General features: G+C 35.8%; 4 protein-coding genes across 5 annotated transcripts; 3 read left to right on the top strand and 1 right to left on the bottom strand.

Moving 5' to 3' along the window:
• Positions 1-985: 985 nt before the first annotated feature.
• Positions 986-5,946, top strand: LOC107032080. Of its 2 annotated transcripts, none has more exons than XM_015233657.2 (6): positions 986-1,290; positions 4,329-4,499; positions 4,593-4,749; positions 4,887-4,987; positions 5,232-5,730; positions 5,807-5,936. In XM_015233657.2, the coding sequence occupies exons 1-6, from the start codon at positions 1,143-1,145 to the stop codon at positions 5,832-5,834; spliced, it is 1,104 nt and encodes a 367-aa protein (XP_015089143.1). In that variant the 5' UTR covers positions 986-1,142; the 3' UTR covers positions 5,835-5,936. The 2 variants fall into 2 exon arrangements, with proteins under 2 accessions (XP_015089143.1, XP_015089144.1); XM_015233658.2 differs by having other exon boundaries at positions 987-1,290; positions 5,232-5,643; positions 5,807-5,946.
• Positions 5,835-6,801, top strand: LOC107032081 (protein FRIGIDA-ESSENTIAL 1-like). The gene is made up of 2 exons (XM_015233659.2): positions 5,835-6,437; positions 6,527-6,801. Exons 1-2 carry the CDS (start codon positions 6,030-6,032, stop codon positions 6,608-6,610), a joined length of 492 nt encoding a protein of 163 aa, XP_015089145.1. The 5' UTR covers positions 5,835-6,029; the 3' UTR covers positions 6,611-6,801.
• A 2,800-nt stretch (positions 6,802-9,601) lies between these two features.
• Positions 9,602-16,010, top strand: LOC107002783 (mitochondrial arginine transporter BAC1-like). Its single transcript, XM_015200949.2, has 10 exons — positions 9,602-9,917; positions 10,915-11,004; positions 11,641-11,742; positions 11,928-12,032; positions 12,111-12,209; positions 12,277-12,465; positions 12,598-12,696; positions 12,771-12,910; positions 14,169-14,591; positions 15,027-16,010. Coding segments are annotated over exons 1-9 (927 nt in total). The 5' UTR covers positions 9,602-9,815; the 3' UTR covers positions 14,170-14,591; positions 15,027-16,010.
• On the bottom strand, positions 13,254-15,614 carry LOC107002784 (squamosa promoter-binding protein 1-like). The gene is made up of 2 exons (XM_015200950.2): positions 15,009-15,614; positions 13,254-13,658 (listed from the first exon to the last, which is right to left on the bottom strand). The coding sequence occupies exons 1-2, from the start codon at positions 15,296-15,298 to the stop codon at positions 13,541-13,543; spliced, it is 408 nt and encodes a 135-aa protein (XP_015056436.1). The 5' UTR covers positions 15,299-15,614; the 3' UTR covers positions 13,254-13,540.
• Positions 16,011-17,818: the final 1,808 nt, after the last annotated feature.

Genomic DNA, 17,818 nt, shown 5'->3' with positions numbered 1-17,818 from the left:
GTGTTCCCCAATGCACTATTTGCCATCTCTACTTATGAGGTTGTTATTAGAATAATTTTGATCGAGATTTAACATTTACCTCTAAGATAAATTGATTAAAAAAAATACCAATTAAAGATAAATATAAAAAATATGACATGGATGCTTCAAAATAGGTTTATGAACTACAAATGCTATTATGAAAATAACCAAAACAAAGGATTTCATACAAAACTCATAAATGAACTTTGCTTGATGTAGATTGTCATATGATTAAATGAAAGTTATCCTTTTGGTATAAAAGAAAGAGTTTTGAGGTAAGGTGAACTACACAAATAAGTCGTAAGAGTTACATGTTTATATTGCAATTAAGAAATATCGATTCTCTAAAAAAAATAAAAAACTATAGCTCATATTCCATTTATTAACATCGATAATTTTTGCTTAATTGATACTAAATCAGTATCATATATTGTATTGGTATTATTAAGCGAAGATTGATAATTACACTTAAGTGATACTAAGCCTATATATATATATATATACTCAATTGATATCATTTGTCTTTCTTTTTAAAATATACTCATTAGTCAGTGATACTGTAATTTGAATCTTCAATTTATAATGATATGTTGTAATATATATATATATATATATACTCAATTGATATCATTTGTCTTTCTTTTTAAAATATACTCATTAGTCAGTGATACTGTTGTTTGAATCTTCAATTTATAATGATGTGTTGTAATTGCTTGTTTTTCACTATTTATATTGCTCTAACTTTCATTTCAAATTCATGTGATCACATTCATTCGAATATGTTACATTTGTTGGTATAAAATCAATACATCTAATACTGTATTTGATTTATCATTCACAAATCTATATACCTATAATGAATATTTGTATTTGGTTTATGATTTACAAATTTATATATCTATGTAATGAATAATTTGAATAATTAAAACTTTACATGAAATAATACATAAATTTCATGACAATTAACTAATTGTTGCAACCAAACAACCCCTTAAAATTTTCTCTGTTCATACAAAAATATACCTGATGAATAAACAGTATATGATTAGGGCCGCCGTCATCCGCCACCAACGCCGCCCCGTCGCTACCAGATTCAACGGCCCTCCGACACCAATGCCATCATGGTTACGGCGGCTGATTCACTAAGCAATAACTCAGTCCTGATACACAAATTCTCAGTTAAGGAGGACGAACAGTACGAAAAAGTTGAGGTTGAAGAAGAAAATGGCGAAGGATCAGCTCCATTCGAGGATGTAGATCATAAGAAAAGTTCGTTTCTTTCGACATTTATGTTACTACTCATTATTGTTGCTATATCTTTTGCTATGGGTATTGGACTATTGTCTACATTTTCATAGTTGTTTTTCTATAACTGTGGTGTCCGGGGCTCTGTAGGTGCTTGGTAACTTTGTCTACCAAGGCTAGGAGAGATGAGAAGAAATGACCTAGTATCTACATTTTCATTGTTTCGCTGCATTCTTCAAATATATCAGTGTGTTAATACTTAACAGTGTACAATTTAATGATAAAAACTGTTGATTCCGATTTAGTAGTTAGACCCCTGTTTCTTTTGGATAATTGTAGGAGTATTAATTAATCCCTGCTTTTTACGAAGCGTGGTTAATGGTATGGACAATGTTATGGGGCATTCAGTACCTATCGTTATCATGTTTTTGTTTCTGATTATTAGGACAACTTCCCTTTTGTTGAATGGAAACGATAGAATTTGTTGACGACTGAACATGATCTTTCCTAGCTACCAGTGAAGGGGAGAGGAGACATTGACGTAACCATCAAACTATAGAACCTCACCTAAAAAAAAAGCCCCTCGGAAGAGCCTGAAGTAGAGGAACCTACAAATAAAACCTTTTTATGATTGAGATGGAACGCTTGCCGCCTGTGAAATGGGATGATTGGGAAGACGGGACCCGAGCTTGAAACGAGTGAAAGTTGTTGCATGTCGCATGATGATTATTCTTGCAAACTGCATATGTTGGTGTTGATATCCTGCTTTTGCATCTGTTGTGTATGCATATTGCATCCTTGCAGAGTAACCACTCAAAAAAAGGAAAAAAATGAGTGAATGCCCACCTATTTGGGTGTGACTTCCATGCTCAAGTTGGTAATGTCCTAAAATAAGATATGATAAAGCAATGGAAGAATAATGAAACATAAGAAACTTATATAAATGGAGCTAAGAAGCTTAAAAATAACATGCTTGTAGTGAGTGAACTTGTGTGTGTTACTCTTGCTGATTACTTTCTTTATGTATGTGTCTCTTTATCAGAGTAGGTTTTCTTGTCAATGTATTCGTTGTTCACCTTGCAATATAAGACTTTGTATACCCCTAGAAATGGACGCGGCATAAGTGCAAGCAACAACATTTTCTCGATCAAGAAGGTATTGAACTTCTCGACACACCTCTATCAATTCCTTCTTTGCCTCATCTTTCTTCGCTTAAGAAATTTCTTTTGAAATCAATTTTTTCAATATTCAATATTTATATTTATAATTGTGATTTGTTACTGCTTGACAGTCCATCATGAATGTACAGTGGCTGTTACCACCATCCACAGAATATTCTTGGTGGTCAAATACTCACATCTTCACTTTCTGAGGTTGATTACTATATGATCTGTTTATGACTTTGGAGATGGTGGTTGTGCTAGTTGAAATTGGTGAGCATCAAAGGACTTTAGAGCGGTAGTGTGAAGTAATGCATGCAACCATGCTTCACTTGTTTGGATCTGTGATGTCAAAGTGAAGCATAACCAAATTGGAGTGTCTGTAGGGCTTTAAGCTAGAAGAATAGTTAAAGCCTGAACTCTTGTGAATTGTGATGAAAGGTGTAGATGAATAAAAAAGTCAACATGTAATTTAGTGAAAAATAAATACCATTACAAATAAAAAAAAGTGGATCGTAGCTCATGTGAATGATGCCACTGCTATTAGAGATATGATGTCAATTGGGATTTGAGACGCGGAGTGAGGAGAAGAAGATGGGTCTGTAGCTATCTTGGTTGTTACATAGACCATTTTGAATGAAAGAAGATTTTAAAAAGGTAGAGTATATTTCCTAAAGATGAATGATATGTTTTAAAGATTCTAGAGAACATCATCTACCCCATAATGTCTTAGTTAAGCATAGATGACTGTGTTCTAGTTGTAGAGAACAACGTGTGTAGGTTCTCAACTTTTTGCATATCACTTGTTCATCGGGAATTTTCAGTCACATTAATAGAACTTTTCTTTTTTTAATCATGGTGTTTTACCAACTTGTGCACACCTCGACTAATTCAAAAGTTACTACTATCTCCCACCAGCACAGGTACCTGATAACTTTGTTTACCAAGACTTGGAATGATGGAAATAAATTACCCTCAGTTTGAACCCCAAAGTGGCTGGTGACTTTAATCATGACTGCTTTGATTTGAGGATTTTGGAAAATTATCCTTCTAGATGAAAAATGAGAAGAAATCTAACATAACTTGGTAGAATAGGGAAGGTGTTAGAGTCCCACATTGATTGGGACCGGACCGATGGCTATGGACTTAGGCAATCCTCCCCAAGTTGCTTGGATTCGGGTGTGGATTTGGAGGTTGGATCCTCTATGACCTATATTTTAAGATTCGGTACAGATCCATTTATGGATATGGGTGAGGGGACTTGGGCTAAAAATAGAGTTGTAAAACCTAAATTATGACATAGTATGTCACACCCACGTCGTGTCGACATGGGTGGGGCACCGAAGTGATTCCCCTCATGAGCTAGCTTTTGGGTTGAGTTTGACCCAAGCATCATATCTTTATATGGTATCAAAGCCAGGTCCATCCCTGTCTTGACTCCCAGTCCATGCTTTAATTTGGCCTGGGGAAGGGGGTGTTAGAGTGGGTTGAGTTTCACATTGGTTGGGACAATGGACTGGTGATCTGCTTATATGAACTTGGCAATACTCCCTTCATAAGCTAGCTTTGGGGTTGAGTTAGGTGCACTCCCAGGTGCCATATCTTTACCGGAAGAAGGCTTTTCTTCCTCAAACCAGCTCCCATTGTCCCATTGCCATCCCCTAAATATGGAAAATTTGGAATTATGAAGTATAGAATCTCCTTGAGGTGTATTCCGCCATATGTGCTGGTCTAATTATTTAGCAATAAGGTTTCATGTACCTCTTAGTAGATCTGTTAGGAATAGATAATCATTTCATGCTTAGACAGAGACATAGAGTTGTTGGATAAACAATCGTCAGGGAATCCACCACAGAGATGTTGTATTGGTCTGTGACTTACTCTGATCTTTCTTCCTTGTAGATGGAACCCGCATTCTGGAGCCTTTGGGTCTTAAAGATCATTTAAGATCAGGATCTCCTACTCCACAACCTGTAGCAAATCCTGATACCCCTATGATTGAAGAGGGTAATGACAGTTGCAGGATATCTAATTCTGATGAAACAAGAGGAACGAATTATTCAAGTTTGGATGGTGAGAATTCTTGTTAACTTAAATGGGGAACATTCTAATCTCCTGTTATAAGACTTGTAGAGATTCACGGGGATCCTGATGGGGCTCTTGCAGGAAAAAGAACCGTTGTACTTTCTGATCTCCAAGCTCTTAAATGTGATAGTGGGGAAACAACCCATGAAAACCAGCTGTTTGGTCAAAAAGTAAGAGCTGAATTCACTGAAGGATGTCATCATCAAGTGCTACAGGATTCACAACAAACATCATCAAGGTTTCATTATACTGGTCTCTTTCAACTTTCTAATCATACTAGGAAGTAGGATCTTATGCTGCTTTTGAACATCTCCTTGTTGGAAGTTTGTTTTGGTTATATCTCAAGTAGAACTCTTGAAGGTCTGGTTTTTCCAGGTTGGATGCTGAGGAGACTTGGGCCAGAAGTTTGACCCCTCTTGCTGATTCTAGAGGTGGAAACAAAAGAGCAGCAGATATATGTGAATTTTATTCTAGAGGTTGGTTTATCAACAGGAGCTCATATAGGTTCCTATTATTTTTTTGAAACTGGTAATGTTGAGGAGCTCATGTAGGTTCCTTCATGTAAGGGATTATGTAATTAGCCGTAATAAGGATGGTGTTTTAGATACTGCAAAGATGTAAAACAAAGTCATAAATGGTGAAGGTAATATCGAACTAATTTTTTTGGAATTGGTTAACCTTAACTTTAGTATTCCTGATAAAGTAACTTCTGTGTTATAGGTTCAAAATATACCACCGAGAGACCAGCATCGTATTGTTTCTCTGATTTTGCATCATCTGAAGTTCAATGTGGAGGATATCAAAGGTTGAACCGTGAAAATGATTTGCATATGCATAAAGATGAGGACTGGTCAAGCATGCCGTTTAGATACATTGGAAGAGAGACTCTTGGATATAAATCATCCTTGGCTGGTTATGGCAGCTCTTCACCACCATTACTCAAAGACGATTCTCTTAATAAAGATAGCTATTGTAGTGGAATGCTTCCAAGTAGCTCAGTACTGTCATCTTACAAATATCTGAACGCCGAAGTTTCCTCTTATGCCTCAGCGTTGGATGGCACAAGTTATAAGAGGACCCACCTTATGCCCGACTATCATCATTTGCCATTCTTGCATCGCTCTGTGGATAGGTGGCCTTCTTATCTCACTTCTTCCTCTTACCTAGATCCTGTTGGTGATCAGAAGCTTTTAGACCGTAGCCAAGACTGTTTAACTAGGTCAATATCTCTGCATAACAAATCTTCATACTTCCTGGTTGTGGAACTGAATCTTTTTCTTGGACTGATTTATCAGGGGACACGGAACACTCGTGTGGTTATAGGACCAAGGTGAATTTAATGACTGGGAGACTTCTGCGCCTTTTCGTCCATCAACCTTTCTTAGTCATATTATTCCCCCTCCAGAAAGTCTTTATGATCCGATTCGTGACAGCATTGAGCAAACCAGCACCGCCAAGAAAGATTTGTCTGCTAATGAAAGAAAAACAGCTGATAGAGCTATAGCCCATCAAGAGAACATGAATGCTGATATAGCTATAGCCCATCAAGAGAACATGAATACCTTTTCAAAAGAAGAAAAGCACTCAATATCAGTTGATCCCAGAGGCCAAAAGAAGAAACAATCAAAATTAGAGAAGCTCGGACCCAGCTGGGAAATTGATACCGACTTTAGGAGAGATGGATCTATGAACTATGAGTCAGGAGTTATGAAGCATTTCCGTACTGCTCTTGTGGAATTAGTTAAAAAATTGCTTAAGCCAACTTGGCATGAAGGTTTTTTGATGAGGGATGCATACAAGATGATTGTTAAGAAAGCAGTAGACAACATCATTAACTCTTTGACACCCGATCAAGTTCCTGATACGACTGAATCCATCAATCAATATCTCTCTGCATCTAAGACAAAAGTAGCTAAGTTGATTGAGGTGAGTCAACACTCTGAAACAATACTTGCTGACTGTGGTTGATGCTCTTTCTTCCCTGAACTTAACAATTGGTTAATTTATGATTGCAGGGGTATCTGGAGAAATATGGTAAATCCTGCGGTGAATCATCAAAAGTATTGCTTTACATGCTGCCACTAATCAGGAATTTATGAAACATGTCATTGTGGACTACTTATGTTATACTAAAGTGATAGAAGCAAAATGTTAATTTTGTATATGGATTTCTTCTTATTAGCGAACACCTTTTTTTCGCTGCTTTCATGGGTCGAAAGAATTTTGGAAACATCTATGTTTACTTAGTAATATTTTGATTCAATCTTGGTGAGGAAATATAATTTGCTAATGTCATCATCTTCGCTAGAGTCAACTACTAGATTAGTGCTCCTGGCATACTTACCTCTGTGCTTTCCCCTCATTGGATTCTCTGGCATTGAAGATGCTTTTAGATGCAAAAGGTCATGGAGGAGACCACTAATTATCCATGAAGCTTTAATCTGATGTTTACTAGGTACTCTCATGACCAGGTGCTCACGCCCTGACACTGTCATTATATACTCCAGTTAATCAGAAGGTTGCAGGGGAAGGAGAGGGACACTAGCGAGATCTATTAGCAGTGAATTCCCCATAAAAATAGAGGCACCTACTTAAAGAATACTTTGAAGGCTTCGGGATTGAGGTCTCATTAGCTCGCAACAGGCTGCATACTAAAGTCTGGTCCATGCCAATTTCACTTTTCAAAGTTAGAGAACTAAAATGTTTTAGTAGATAAAGGAAAATGAGTGGGAGAAGATTGTGCTTTTGAAGAAAAACAAATATAAAGTTCAGTAACTTAGCGAAGTGTTTGGTTCTTTTTCAATAGGATTACAGGAAGTACTTATTGTCTTTCATCCCGGCTTTGAAGGGAATTTGTACTTTTAGGATGTTGCTCCAATCAACTTAGTGTTAGCGGTTAGATATTGGTTAGTGCTAGTTATATATGAAATGAACTAGTAACTGCAGTTTGTGACAGAGAATAGAAGAGCAGGCAAGCCTGCTTTTGATCGTGTCTTTGCACCAGAGCATGGAGGTTTAGAGATAACTATAGATCACCCCAGCTAAGAGACATCTACCTCATCACTGTGGGAGGATCATCCTTTATTTGCAACATGCTGTTAATGTTTACGTAGTTGCATGGGGGATTCTTGCATTTATAACAGTTGCAGTTCCTCACTGGAGGCACAGAGGTTCAGGTTTCTGCAGCTGCTTGTTCAGACAATTATTAGATAATGGTGTGATGGTCAATTAGTCGGCGGCATAATCATGGTGCATACAAGTTGACCCATATGCCTCCATTGTCATTAAAAAGCACTTTTAATAGATACCAAACGATTATTTGAACTTTGGTCATCATAGCTACACTATTTCTCCACAGTATTGACATGCTAAATTTATGGGAGATTACTCTGACAAAAACAGAGCGATATTATGGACATATCCGATGCATTCACTGGTGACTTAAACCAAGTTGGACAGAGTCTTTTTGTCCCTGTAGCTGTTTCATTAAGCATTGAGTTGTTAATCAAAGCTGCATAAGATTTATGTGTTTATTGTAAGTTTTTACAAAAGCTATGAATTCAAAGATTTAATGAATGATGGTATTGTTTTGTTACTCATTCTCTGCTTCTGTAAGTTATAATATGTGCAATTGCAGAAAAATGAAATCTCTATCTAGATGCTTGGACTGGACATATTTCCTTGGAAGCAGGTGTTTCAGGAAGCAGTAGATCCTAATGTCGCAATATGCTCGCTGGAGCAATGGAAGCTTCTGGGGCGTCATTATTTGAAGTGTTGCCGGAGATAGACAGAGTAACTCAGCTACTTAAGAAGGTAATGAGTAGGGTATGAATTATGATACTGTCCTTATCATATGAAAAGAGTCAATTTCATAGAACTCAATGGCCATCTGCATGTACTTTCGAAGACTTAGACTCCGTCCTGCTTTGGATGGATAGCAAATCCGTAGAGCTACAACTTCCACAGCTTTTATAATTCAGCAGATGCTTTATCTGTAGTAATGATACTGGTAATACCTAATCCTTTTGTTTCTGCATATGGCAAATGTGAGCTTTTATCTCACTTTTTGACCTACATTCGTTCATTTTTAGAACAGGCGATGAAGCCTTTACAAGCCGGAGAAGGTGAATGATCTAGCAGGCGGCCAGTTGGAAGGAGAAACCTGAGACGTTAGATGAGAATGTAAGACTCAATTATTCGCCTTTTGGTGTGATCTTAAGATCTAAAAGACCGATATTCCAATGGACTTTTTTGAACACTTTGTATCGTGGGCGAGCTAGGATACCAAAAGAGGGTTCATCCAAACCTCCTTTGACGAAAATAAGGGTACCAATTTTGAATGTGTTTTAAAGTCTGTCAATTTCTACCTTTAGAAAAAGTATAGCATTTGTTAATTGTAGGAACAAAGGAACCAACTAATTCCCTATGAAAAGTAGAATGAAAAAGGAGCTAATCTTGTATGAGAATCTGGCATTCAATGGCCACTATCAAAAGGGAAATTTTCACTTTATATTAAAAAAATCTTCCTATCGAAGTTTCACTTTCAACTTTTGATGAATATTTTTTTTAAAATTAATTTCTTCATAGTAGTAAATAGTAATATTGTTTGGACGTATAATTACTATGACAAAAGGGATAGGTTTTAACTTCTTGATAAACAGCCACGCAAGCAATTTGGATTAAGAATGTTAGCAACTTTCTCAGCCACGTAGACCGGCGAGTGTTCTATTCATTTGATTTTATATAAATTTAAATATCGCACATTAAAATTGAATGTCACTTGAGATCAAGTTATAAAACTATCGGACACGTTAGATCATGAAATTTTTTCACCTTTTTTCATCCTTTGAATTAAATTCATCTCGAAGTTGAATTTAAGAATTTTAAAATTTTTTAAAGAAGTTTTTTCATTATAAATTACTCACAAAAAATCAAAAATCTGTCAAAGAGTCCCACGTTGAAAGAGAAATAGAAAATTGGTCTCTTTATATGGATTTACAACAAATCTCCCCTCACGAATCTAATATTTTATGGATCGATTTAGATTCAAATATCATATCTTCTATGTCAATAAAAGAATGGGGGACAAACCTCGAGCTGACTTTTGGGTTGAGTTAGTCTCATTGTCTTTATAAAATCAAACTCTACTTTATATTACGAAAAATGTTTTTACTCTATATAAGAGAACATCCATCCAAACACGGTGTTAGTTTGAGAGCGAGCAAAATTGTTGGATTTACTGAGCTAAAACCCTTTGAAAAACCCAGCTCAACTGGAGAATAGCAAAATTCTCGAGTTGGAGCAATGGAGAAGATGAATGGAAATTCGGGGTACAAGGAGTATGTAGCTGGCCTCATGGCCGGTATTGCTATTGTCATTACCGGTCACCCTTTTGATACCGTCAAGGTTCGTTTACTACTCCAAGCTTTTATGGAAATACCCATTTGCATTATCCTGTGAATTAATGCAAGTCGAATTTTATCATATTTGGTAGAGTTGAACAAATTTTGCATCTGGGTTTTTGCTGTTTTCTTAGTATAGATGGCTAGGTGCACCAAAATTTTGACTCTAGATTCATTGAGAAGTTCTTTTAGCCTATTAATCAAAAAAGGGATGGTTGATTGTTAAGCAGTTCATTCATTTGGTACACACAGACTAAATCATCCCGTTAGTTAGGATTATACTAGTTTAGCAGGTGGGATGAAATAATCTCGAGTTGGATATTACATTATTAAGTTTGGGATTAGATTTATACTCTGTTTGGTTGAAGGTATAAATTTGTAGCAACCATTCCTAGGGTGTGGCTTAGTGGTCAATGAAATTGGTTGAGAACCATGAGGTTTCAGTTTCAAATCCTGGTACATATTGTTGGTGAGAGGTGATAAATATCTTGTGGGATTACTCGAGGTTTACACAGGTTGATCTTGACACCACGGTTAACAAAAAAAGGAAGTTGATTTTTATAGTTTCTCTCTTTACATGCCTTAATTTGTTTGTTGAAAGTCTTACCAAAAGGCAGAGGTAGATCCAAAACTTAAACTCTATGAAGTCAACTTTTTAACTTTGAACCTATCATATTTTAAAAGTTATGGGTTCAAACCTACTAATTGTTGCAATCTTAGTCACAATGTTTTACGCATAAATTTATACTTTTCATGAATAGTACCTGGTTGAAATGAACTGATGCTATATGATTGCATCTGCCTCTGAATAAAGGTTTCTAGGAAATAGGGTAAGGTATTGGCTGAAGCAGAGTATAAGGTTATCTATGCTAGATGGAAGAATTTTATGTTTTGAGAAGATCTTAATAATATGACATAGATAGTATACTTGTTCGGGTGTTGGAGGTTGTTGTGACTTCATGTAGGTTTACCAATGGAGTTATGTGAAATGCATTTATCAGGTGAAGCTCCAGAAACACAATACGGAAGCTCGTGGAATAAAGTACAAGAATGGATTGCATTGTGCTGCTCGAATATTAAAAACTGAAGGAGTATGTCTCTCAACTTCTTCCAAGATCCAACTTTGAGTTTTTCCCGTTCTGTTTGTTGAAATGTTGTTTAGTTGGTGGAATGTGTAATCTCTTTACTTGACTCAACTGCTTTGCGGATATTGAAATTCCAATCAAACATAAGGTTGAGTGATTCCATTATTTGAAGCCCCATCCCTGATAAACCTCGTCTTCTCTATACTAAATGTCATATATCTTTACTTGCACATAGCTATATTCATGAACATTTTCCTGAGCTTATGAGTTATGATTGTATTTTCCTATTCCCTTGAAAGTTTATCTAAGTTTCTGGTTACTGAAGTAGTATGCAGTAAATGGATTTCTATATAAGTGCCAAATTATGCTGTCTTGACTGTTTGTCAAGTAAAATTGATTTGGCCGCCAAATCCTGTTTCTTATACAATAAACCTAGCTTCTATTTCTTCAAAGAAATTGAGGTTTATACTTTTGCTTGTAGCCTCATCTTATACCTTTTTCATTGAGCACATCACAAAAGGTTAACTATTGTTGTTTATATTGCAATTATCTTTCTTTTCTTATTTTTTGGAACTTTTTCCTCCTTGTGTGGGACTGCTTTTCATGTTTCTGAGGGACCTGAACTGCAATTTTCTGTGGCAGGTTAAGGGGCTCTATCGAGGAGCTACATCTTCATTCATCGGCATGGCCTTTGAGAGCTCACTTGTATTTGGCATTTACTCCCAAACAAAAATATTGCTGCAGGTTAGTTCAATGTTCATCGAGCAATGAGTTTACGCTGTGATTCGATTCAAAGATTGTTTATGACTAGTTTATGTTGAAGGCAACTACTTTCACAACCGTTAACAGTATCTTGGAACTTCGGCGCTTTTGTGACAACATCTCAGTTTCTTGTTATCAATGACGAACATTTTGTGTTTGCTTTAAAGGGTGGACCTGATGGAGGTAAGCCCCAGCCTCAAGCGATAGTTCCTTCAGCTGCCTTTGGAGGAGCTATTATCAGCTTCATTCTATGTCCATCAGAACTGGTGAAGGTAAGTGATGTGAGGGTTCATAACATCCTGCTTTAGAGTTACTTGGAAGTATCATCCTTATTATATCTATGATGCCAGTGTAGGATGCAAGTTCAGGATGCTGATTCCGTGGTACCAAGCTCCAGTAGATATGGTGGTCCTCTTGAGTGTGCCCTTAAAACTGTAAAATGTGAAGGGGTGAGGAATTTTTTGATCTACGCAAATTTGCCTTCTGGTGTGCATTTAAGCTGACAGATCCTTCCAGATCACAGGCATATTTCGAGGAGGCTTCACAACCTTATTAAGAGAATCTTTCGGAAATGCTGTCTTCTTTAGTACATATGAATATGTGCGTTATCACTTGCATCTACAACGTAAAGGTGCTTCCTCCGAGTCTAGCCAATTGATTGATATTGGAGTAGGAATAATGAGTGGCGGTCTTGGCGGTATAGCAGTGAGTATTCTTGGTTGAATTCATTTTCTTAATGACTTCTCTTTCTTTTCCTTGATTGGTTCTATGCTGTTTGTAAACTTTCCATGTGGATATTCTATACACAAATTAATTCTGTGCATCTTCTCTTTTCAGTGCTGGTCAGCAGTTCTGCCGTTGGATGTAGCAAAAACTATAATTCAAACTACCCCAGAGAAAAACCATACGAGAAACCCGTTTCGTGTTTTAAAATCGGTAGTTACCATAATCTCTTGTATTTTGGAACTTGAAATACTAGATGAAATGCCTGATTCAGTTTATTATGGTAGATATATGCGAGATCTGGTCTTAGAGGATGCTATATGGGTCTAGGTCCTACAATTGTGAGAGCGTTTCCTGCTAATGCAGCTGCAATTGTTACATGGGAGCTGTCTGCCAAACTGTTGGGAATCAAGCGTGATTTCAACTAGTAAGATATCTTGATTGCTGCCAATATTTATTGTGGTTGCCTGCTGGCTTAAAGCTTTAGAGGCTCGTAGCAAGGTCTGCATGTTTCTTTTGATATGCCATCTGCCGTGCTAGTAGTTTGGCACAATCATGTTTTACTTTCTTAATGAGATAATCTGATTATATCTAATTTCAGCCTTGTGGTTCTCTCAGTTTGTTTTTTTCCTTCTTAACTCTTCAAATGAGTGTTCTCCGAGTGTCTTTAGTTTCTCGTAGCAAGGTGGGAAGCATTTTTATACTAGACTCGAGCTCTGTCAGGAAAGTAAGGGTAATTAAAAAAATAAAAGAAACTTTGTAGTGTGAGATGACATGTCCAACAGGGTAGTCTTCAAGCAGCATCCATTTAAAACACAGGATAGCTTTATTTTCAGTCTACAAACTATCGAAGTACCAACAGACAAAAGTTAATGAAACATTCTTTCGTACTATTTTCATTTCAAATGAAATGAAATTACTACTTTATGCATACCTAAAGATAACATTTTTTTGTTAAAAAGGAAATATGGCAAATGACAGAAGAGAGAGAGCGTGATAAACTCTATATTTTTCAGAGGGAGCTTAAGTTCTCATCAGTACACTAGTAGGTGCCCGTTCAACTTGACCCTTCTCCTGGATAATCTTGTGCACTTTTACGGCGGCGCTCGTTGTGCCCTGCCAACCGTCTCCTGCAACTCTTTTTTGCATCATCAAACTCCGCCAACTGATGAAATCTGCTTACCATAATTTATAATGTAAAAAAAAAATGAAATTTCCCATAAGTAGTTCTGAGAGGATGCAAGAGAACCAAGATGTCACATTCTTGGAACAAAATAGAGCAAGAAAAATCACCTCAAGTGAATTCTGATTGGTTCTTTTCTAGTCACTAAGGGAAATGGTGCAGGGAGAAAAGCTCTCTGTCCTTGCTAATTTCTGTTTTTACTCTCTTTCATGTTTCAATTGTCAGATACTCAGACCATTGTGAGTTTTCAGTACTTATATTTTACCTATGCTGAGACTTTGCAACAGGAAAACAGCTGCTTAGAAAATCAGTAAAATTATTGTGGTGCATACTGAGTTTCATAATTGAGAGGATACATACTTTTATAGGAAAAGAGGGAATCTTCTTTAGGTTACCCCAATATAATCTTCGTTTGGGAATAGAGAATTGTGTAACGGTCCCGTTTGAAAGTAGAGAAAATATTTTTTTCTCCATAGTAGTAATAGTTTATCCGTCTTTATAGGAAATGATGGTGATTCTGAGAATACACCAGTATCAGATGTGATCAATCTCACCAGGGACTTGGGAGAATCAGCAGTCAAGGCTTCCTGCCTGCCGGAAAAAGCAGGGGACGGCAAAGAATCCCCATTTGAGACTCCACTAACAGATTGTTCTCCATATATTTTTCATTTAAATTTCCTTCACCTTAAATTTAAAGCAGCACGGAGCACAACAAAATTCATACAAAAGAAATCACAGTTAAAATAGTTGTTCTGATTTGGCTTTGGTTCCATGATGTTGCTAATACTCTTTAAAAATATTGATAGGTGTTTTTTGAATCCTCCAAAAGTAGTGCATTTTTGGAGGATCCGACACGTAGGTTCCATGTTATGTGAATCTAGAGGCTCTTTATCCTCACCAACCATAGACTGAGCTTTTCATGAAGGTATTACATTATTTTAAGCAGCATAATGGAAAAATATTGATGAATTTGCTTTTCACCGAAAACTAGTACGTGTGCTTAATGTGAGAGAAGAATTATCAGCCTTGCAACTTTGTGCCACTATTTTTGTTCTTGTTGCAGGTAATGATCTTTGATGTAGATATAATAGACCTCTAGCTAAAAAAATTGTTCTTTTATGGTCATTGGTAAAGTGAAATGCTTGTTTGTATGCCAAATGGCTCTGTGTGCACTCTAAACTGTGCATATAAATGCATTTTACCCCTACAGAGAGTAATTTAACTACGTTTTTTCCAAGTAACTTGAATGGGAAGTTACTTGTCAGTTATCTTTAAGGTGATCTGATGAGTGTATTTAGAAGTTAAACTCAAATTGCATATTGAAAGATCAGAGTATCTGAACCTGCTGCATTGCTGACAGAAACGCTGTCGGAGTCCATCAATAAGTACTGCTGGAGCCTTTGCATGAAATTCACAGACCTTGTGGCGGCGATGGTATGTCTTAGCATTCACCATATCTGCAGTGCATTCCTCAACTTGACAGGAAGGTTGCCTTGACCCCTCTGCCGTGGATACCTTCCTTCCAGAGTGAGTCAAGACCCTCTTCCTTTTGGTATCCTCTACAACATCTTCATCTTCCTCATCATCCTCCTCTTCCATGTTTCTCTTCCCTTCCCATTTGTTATTTTCCATCTCTTTGAAGGGTGGAAAAAGAAACAAGTTGAGGAAAACTAGAGTGAGGAGCACAAGAATATGAGTAGATTAATAATGTGAAATTTAGCAATAAAGGTGAAAGAGAAGGGAGAGAATATGTGTGGACCACGCCACACACCTATGGGGTATGACTTAGTGATCAATGAAGTGAGATGAGAACTATGAGGTCTCAGATTTAAAATTTGTTAAAAGGCAAAAACACATTCATTTAGCTAAGCTTTGATGGATAGATTGAGTTACTCGAAACTAGTGGGAAGTAACATATACCTTGTGGAACTATTCGAGATGTGTACAACACCACAATTATTAAACAAAAACGAATATGTGAGGACCACAGAGTTCCATACTTTTCTGTTTCTATAGTAAGTGGAGAAGTGGAGAACAGGATTTGGATTAAAGATGAGCTAAAGATACTACAATTTGATAGGTTTCTGGTACAGGTTTATGTTGACAGATGAAGCTACTCTTACTGGCCTCAACTTGCAACATACAAAAGGACTTCAACTTTAACGTGACCTAAGCATTATTGCCTGCAAAAGAAGAACGTGACCATCCACAATATTAATAACTTCGATACCATTTCTATTTTTTTTTTTCTTCTATACATCAATTGTGTTTTTAGTCCTTGACAATGGGATTCGAAAAATCGGGATTAGGCTATTCATATTAATGATTTTGTTCGAAAGGATCCTCTTACTCTCATGGCCTAATCTGGTCGAGCCCTCTTCTGTTCCTATGAATTTGAAACCAAAATATAGAGAGAAACACCCTGAACTTGGCATGAATTGTTATTTTTGCCTCTAAACTATTAATAGCCTTCAAAACACTCTCTACTTGACTAGGTAAGATTAAATACACTCCTGATCTGACCACATGGATGAAATACACTCCGTTGCTAAGTTTAGGAATATTTTCAATACTTTTGTTGACCTTTTATTAAGAGTCAGACACTCCTACCAGAGTTGTTTGAGAGTAGAGACCACTTGTTATGTCATGTGGCTAATCAGAGGCATATGTAAGTTCAGTTAATCAAGTGAATGAGTGTTTTTAAGACTGTTAATAGTTTGAGGACGAAACTAATCATCCATACCAAGTTTAAGGGTATTTTCAATACTTCTCTAAAAGTGTATGTTATAGTTGTAATATTTTATTTTGATTGAATAGTTACATTCAAGCAACAAGTCTTTTTTTTTTGGGCGGGGATGCAATCTTACTATTTATGAAAAACAATTCATTTCTTCTCACCCCCAACGATCTTCACTTTATGCAAAGTTCCACTTCGTCCTTCCCATCCATTGATAATCAAGCTCAGTTTTCATCTTCTTTTTCTTAAAGAATAGGAGCGAGACTTTTACAGTGAAGGGAGAGGCGAAGCGTAGTAACACAACATCATGATTTAGCCTAGCCTTGACAAGCAGTACAAAAGTAAAATATAATTTATACTAGAATCACATTTTATCTTGTGTTTGGTTGTTGGTTTAAGTTAAAATCGGTATAAATTTTGTTATTGAGATATTAATTTTGGTATACTTATTATGTAATGTTCGATAACTAGTGAAAACATATTTCATAACAAATCTATGTTGAATCGATTCAATCTATTCTTAGAGTTAAATTAAGACACAAACAAATATATTTAACATGGCATTTACGATTAGAATAAGGAAAAAGGTAATTAATATGTAATTTTTCCTAATTTATTTTACATTATTATTGTTGTAGACATAAGACATTGTGGTTAATTTGGTATACTTTCAAGCAAGGACGATTCTGTGTTTTTACCTATGTGAAAAGCTATAGCCATGTCCCTTTCTTTCATTTATGGGACATGATTTCGTAGTACGAAAATTAAAATTATTAATGTTATGTGAATTTAATATTCTTTTAATAATATATATATTTGAAAAAGATATTATAAATAATATTTCTTTCGTTTTAATTTGTTATGAAGGTATTTGATTGCGTGCAATGCTTAAGAAATAAAGTTTTTTTAAAACTTGTGATATAATATAAGGTGTGATTATAAAAAAATATTTCATTAAAAGTGAAATGAGTTATTTTATAATCAAATATTTCTTTTAATAATAAAATAAACTAACAGATTGGAGTAAAGTGATAAGTTCTCAAAAGGACTTATTGAGGATAAAACATTCTAAGTTTTATATTTGGAATAGAATATTTTTTTATCAAAGATGACTTTGTATCAAGATGAACTCGAATTCGGAATTGTTGATTAAAGATGAAGGAGTACTTATCATTTTATCACTTTATCGATTTTAGCCAACTACTTAACAAGTCTATGATATAGTTAAATTGTTATTCTTTTATGAATTGACCAAGAAAAAGAGTGATACAGAAAAGAAATGATGGGTATAATATAATAACTCAAAATATTTTTAAAAAGTTATATTCCTTATAAAAATTAAAACTCCTTTGGTTCACCATAATTACGATACTTTTTAAGAAATTCACCTTAAAAATTGATATCCACTTTGAATG

This window comes from Solanum pennellii, chromosome 10 (assembly GCF_001406875.1).
Source record: "Solanum pennellii chromosome 10, SPENNV200".
NCBI classification, from domain to species: domain Eukaryota; kingdom Viridiplantae; phylum Streptophyta; class Magnoliopsida; order Solanales; family Solanaceae; genus Solanum; species Solanum pennellii.
The sequence above is the reverse complement of the archived record's forward strand: the minus strand, read 5'-3'. Positions and strand labels throughout refer to the sequence as shown.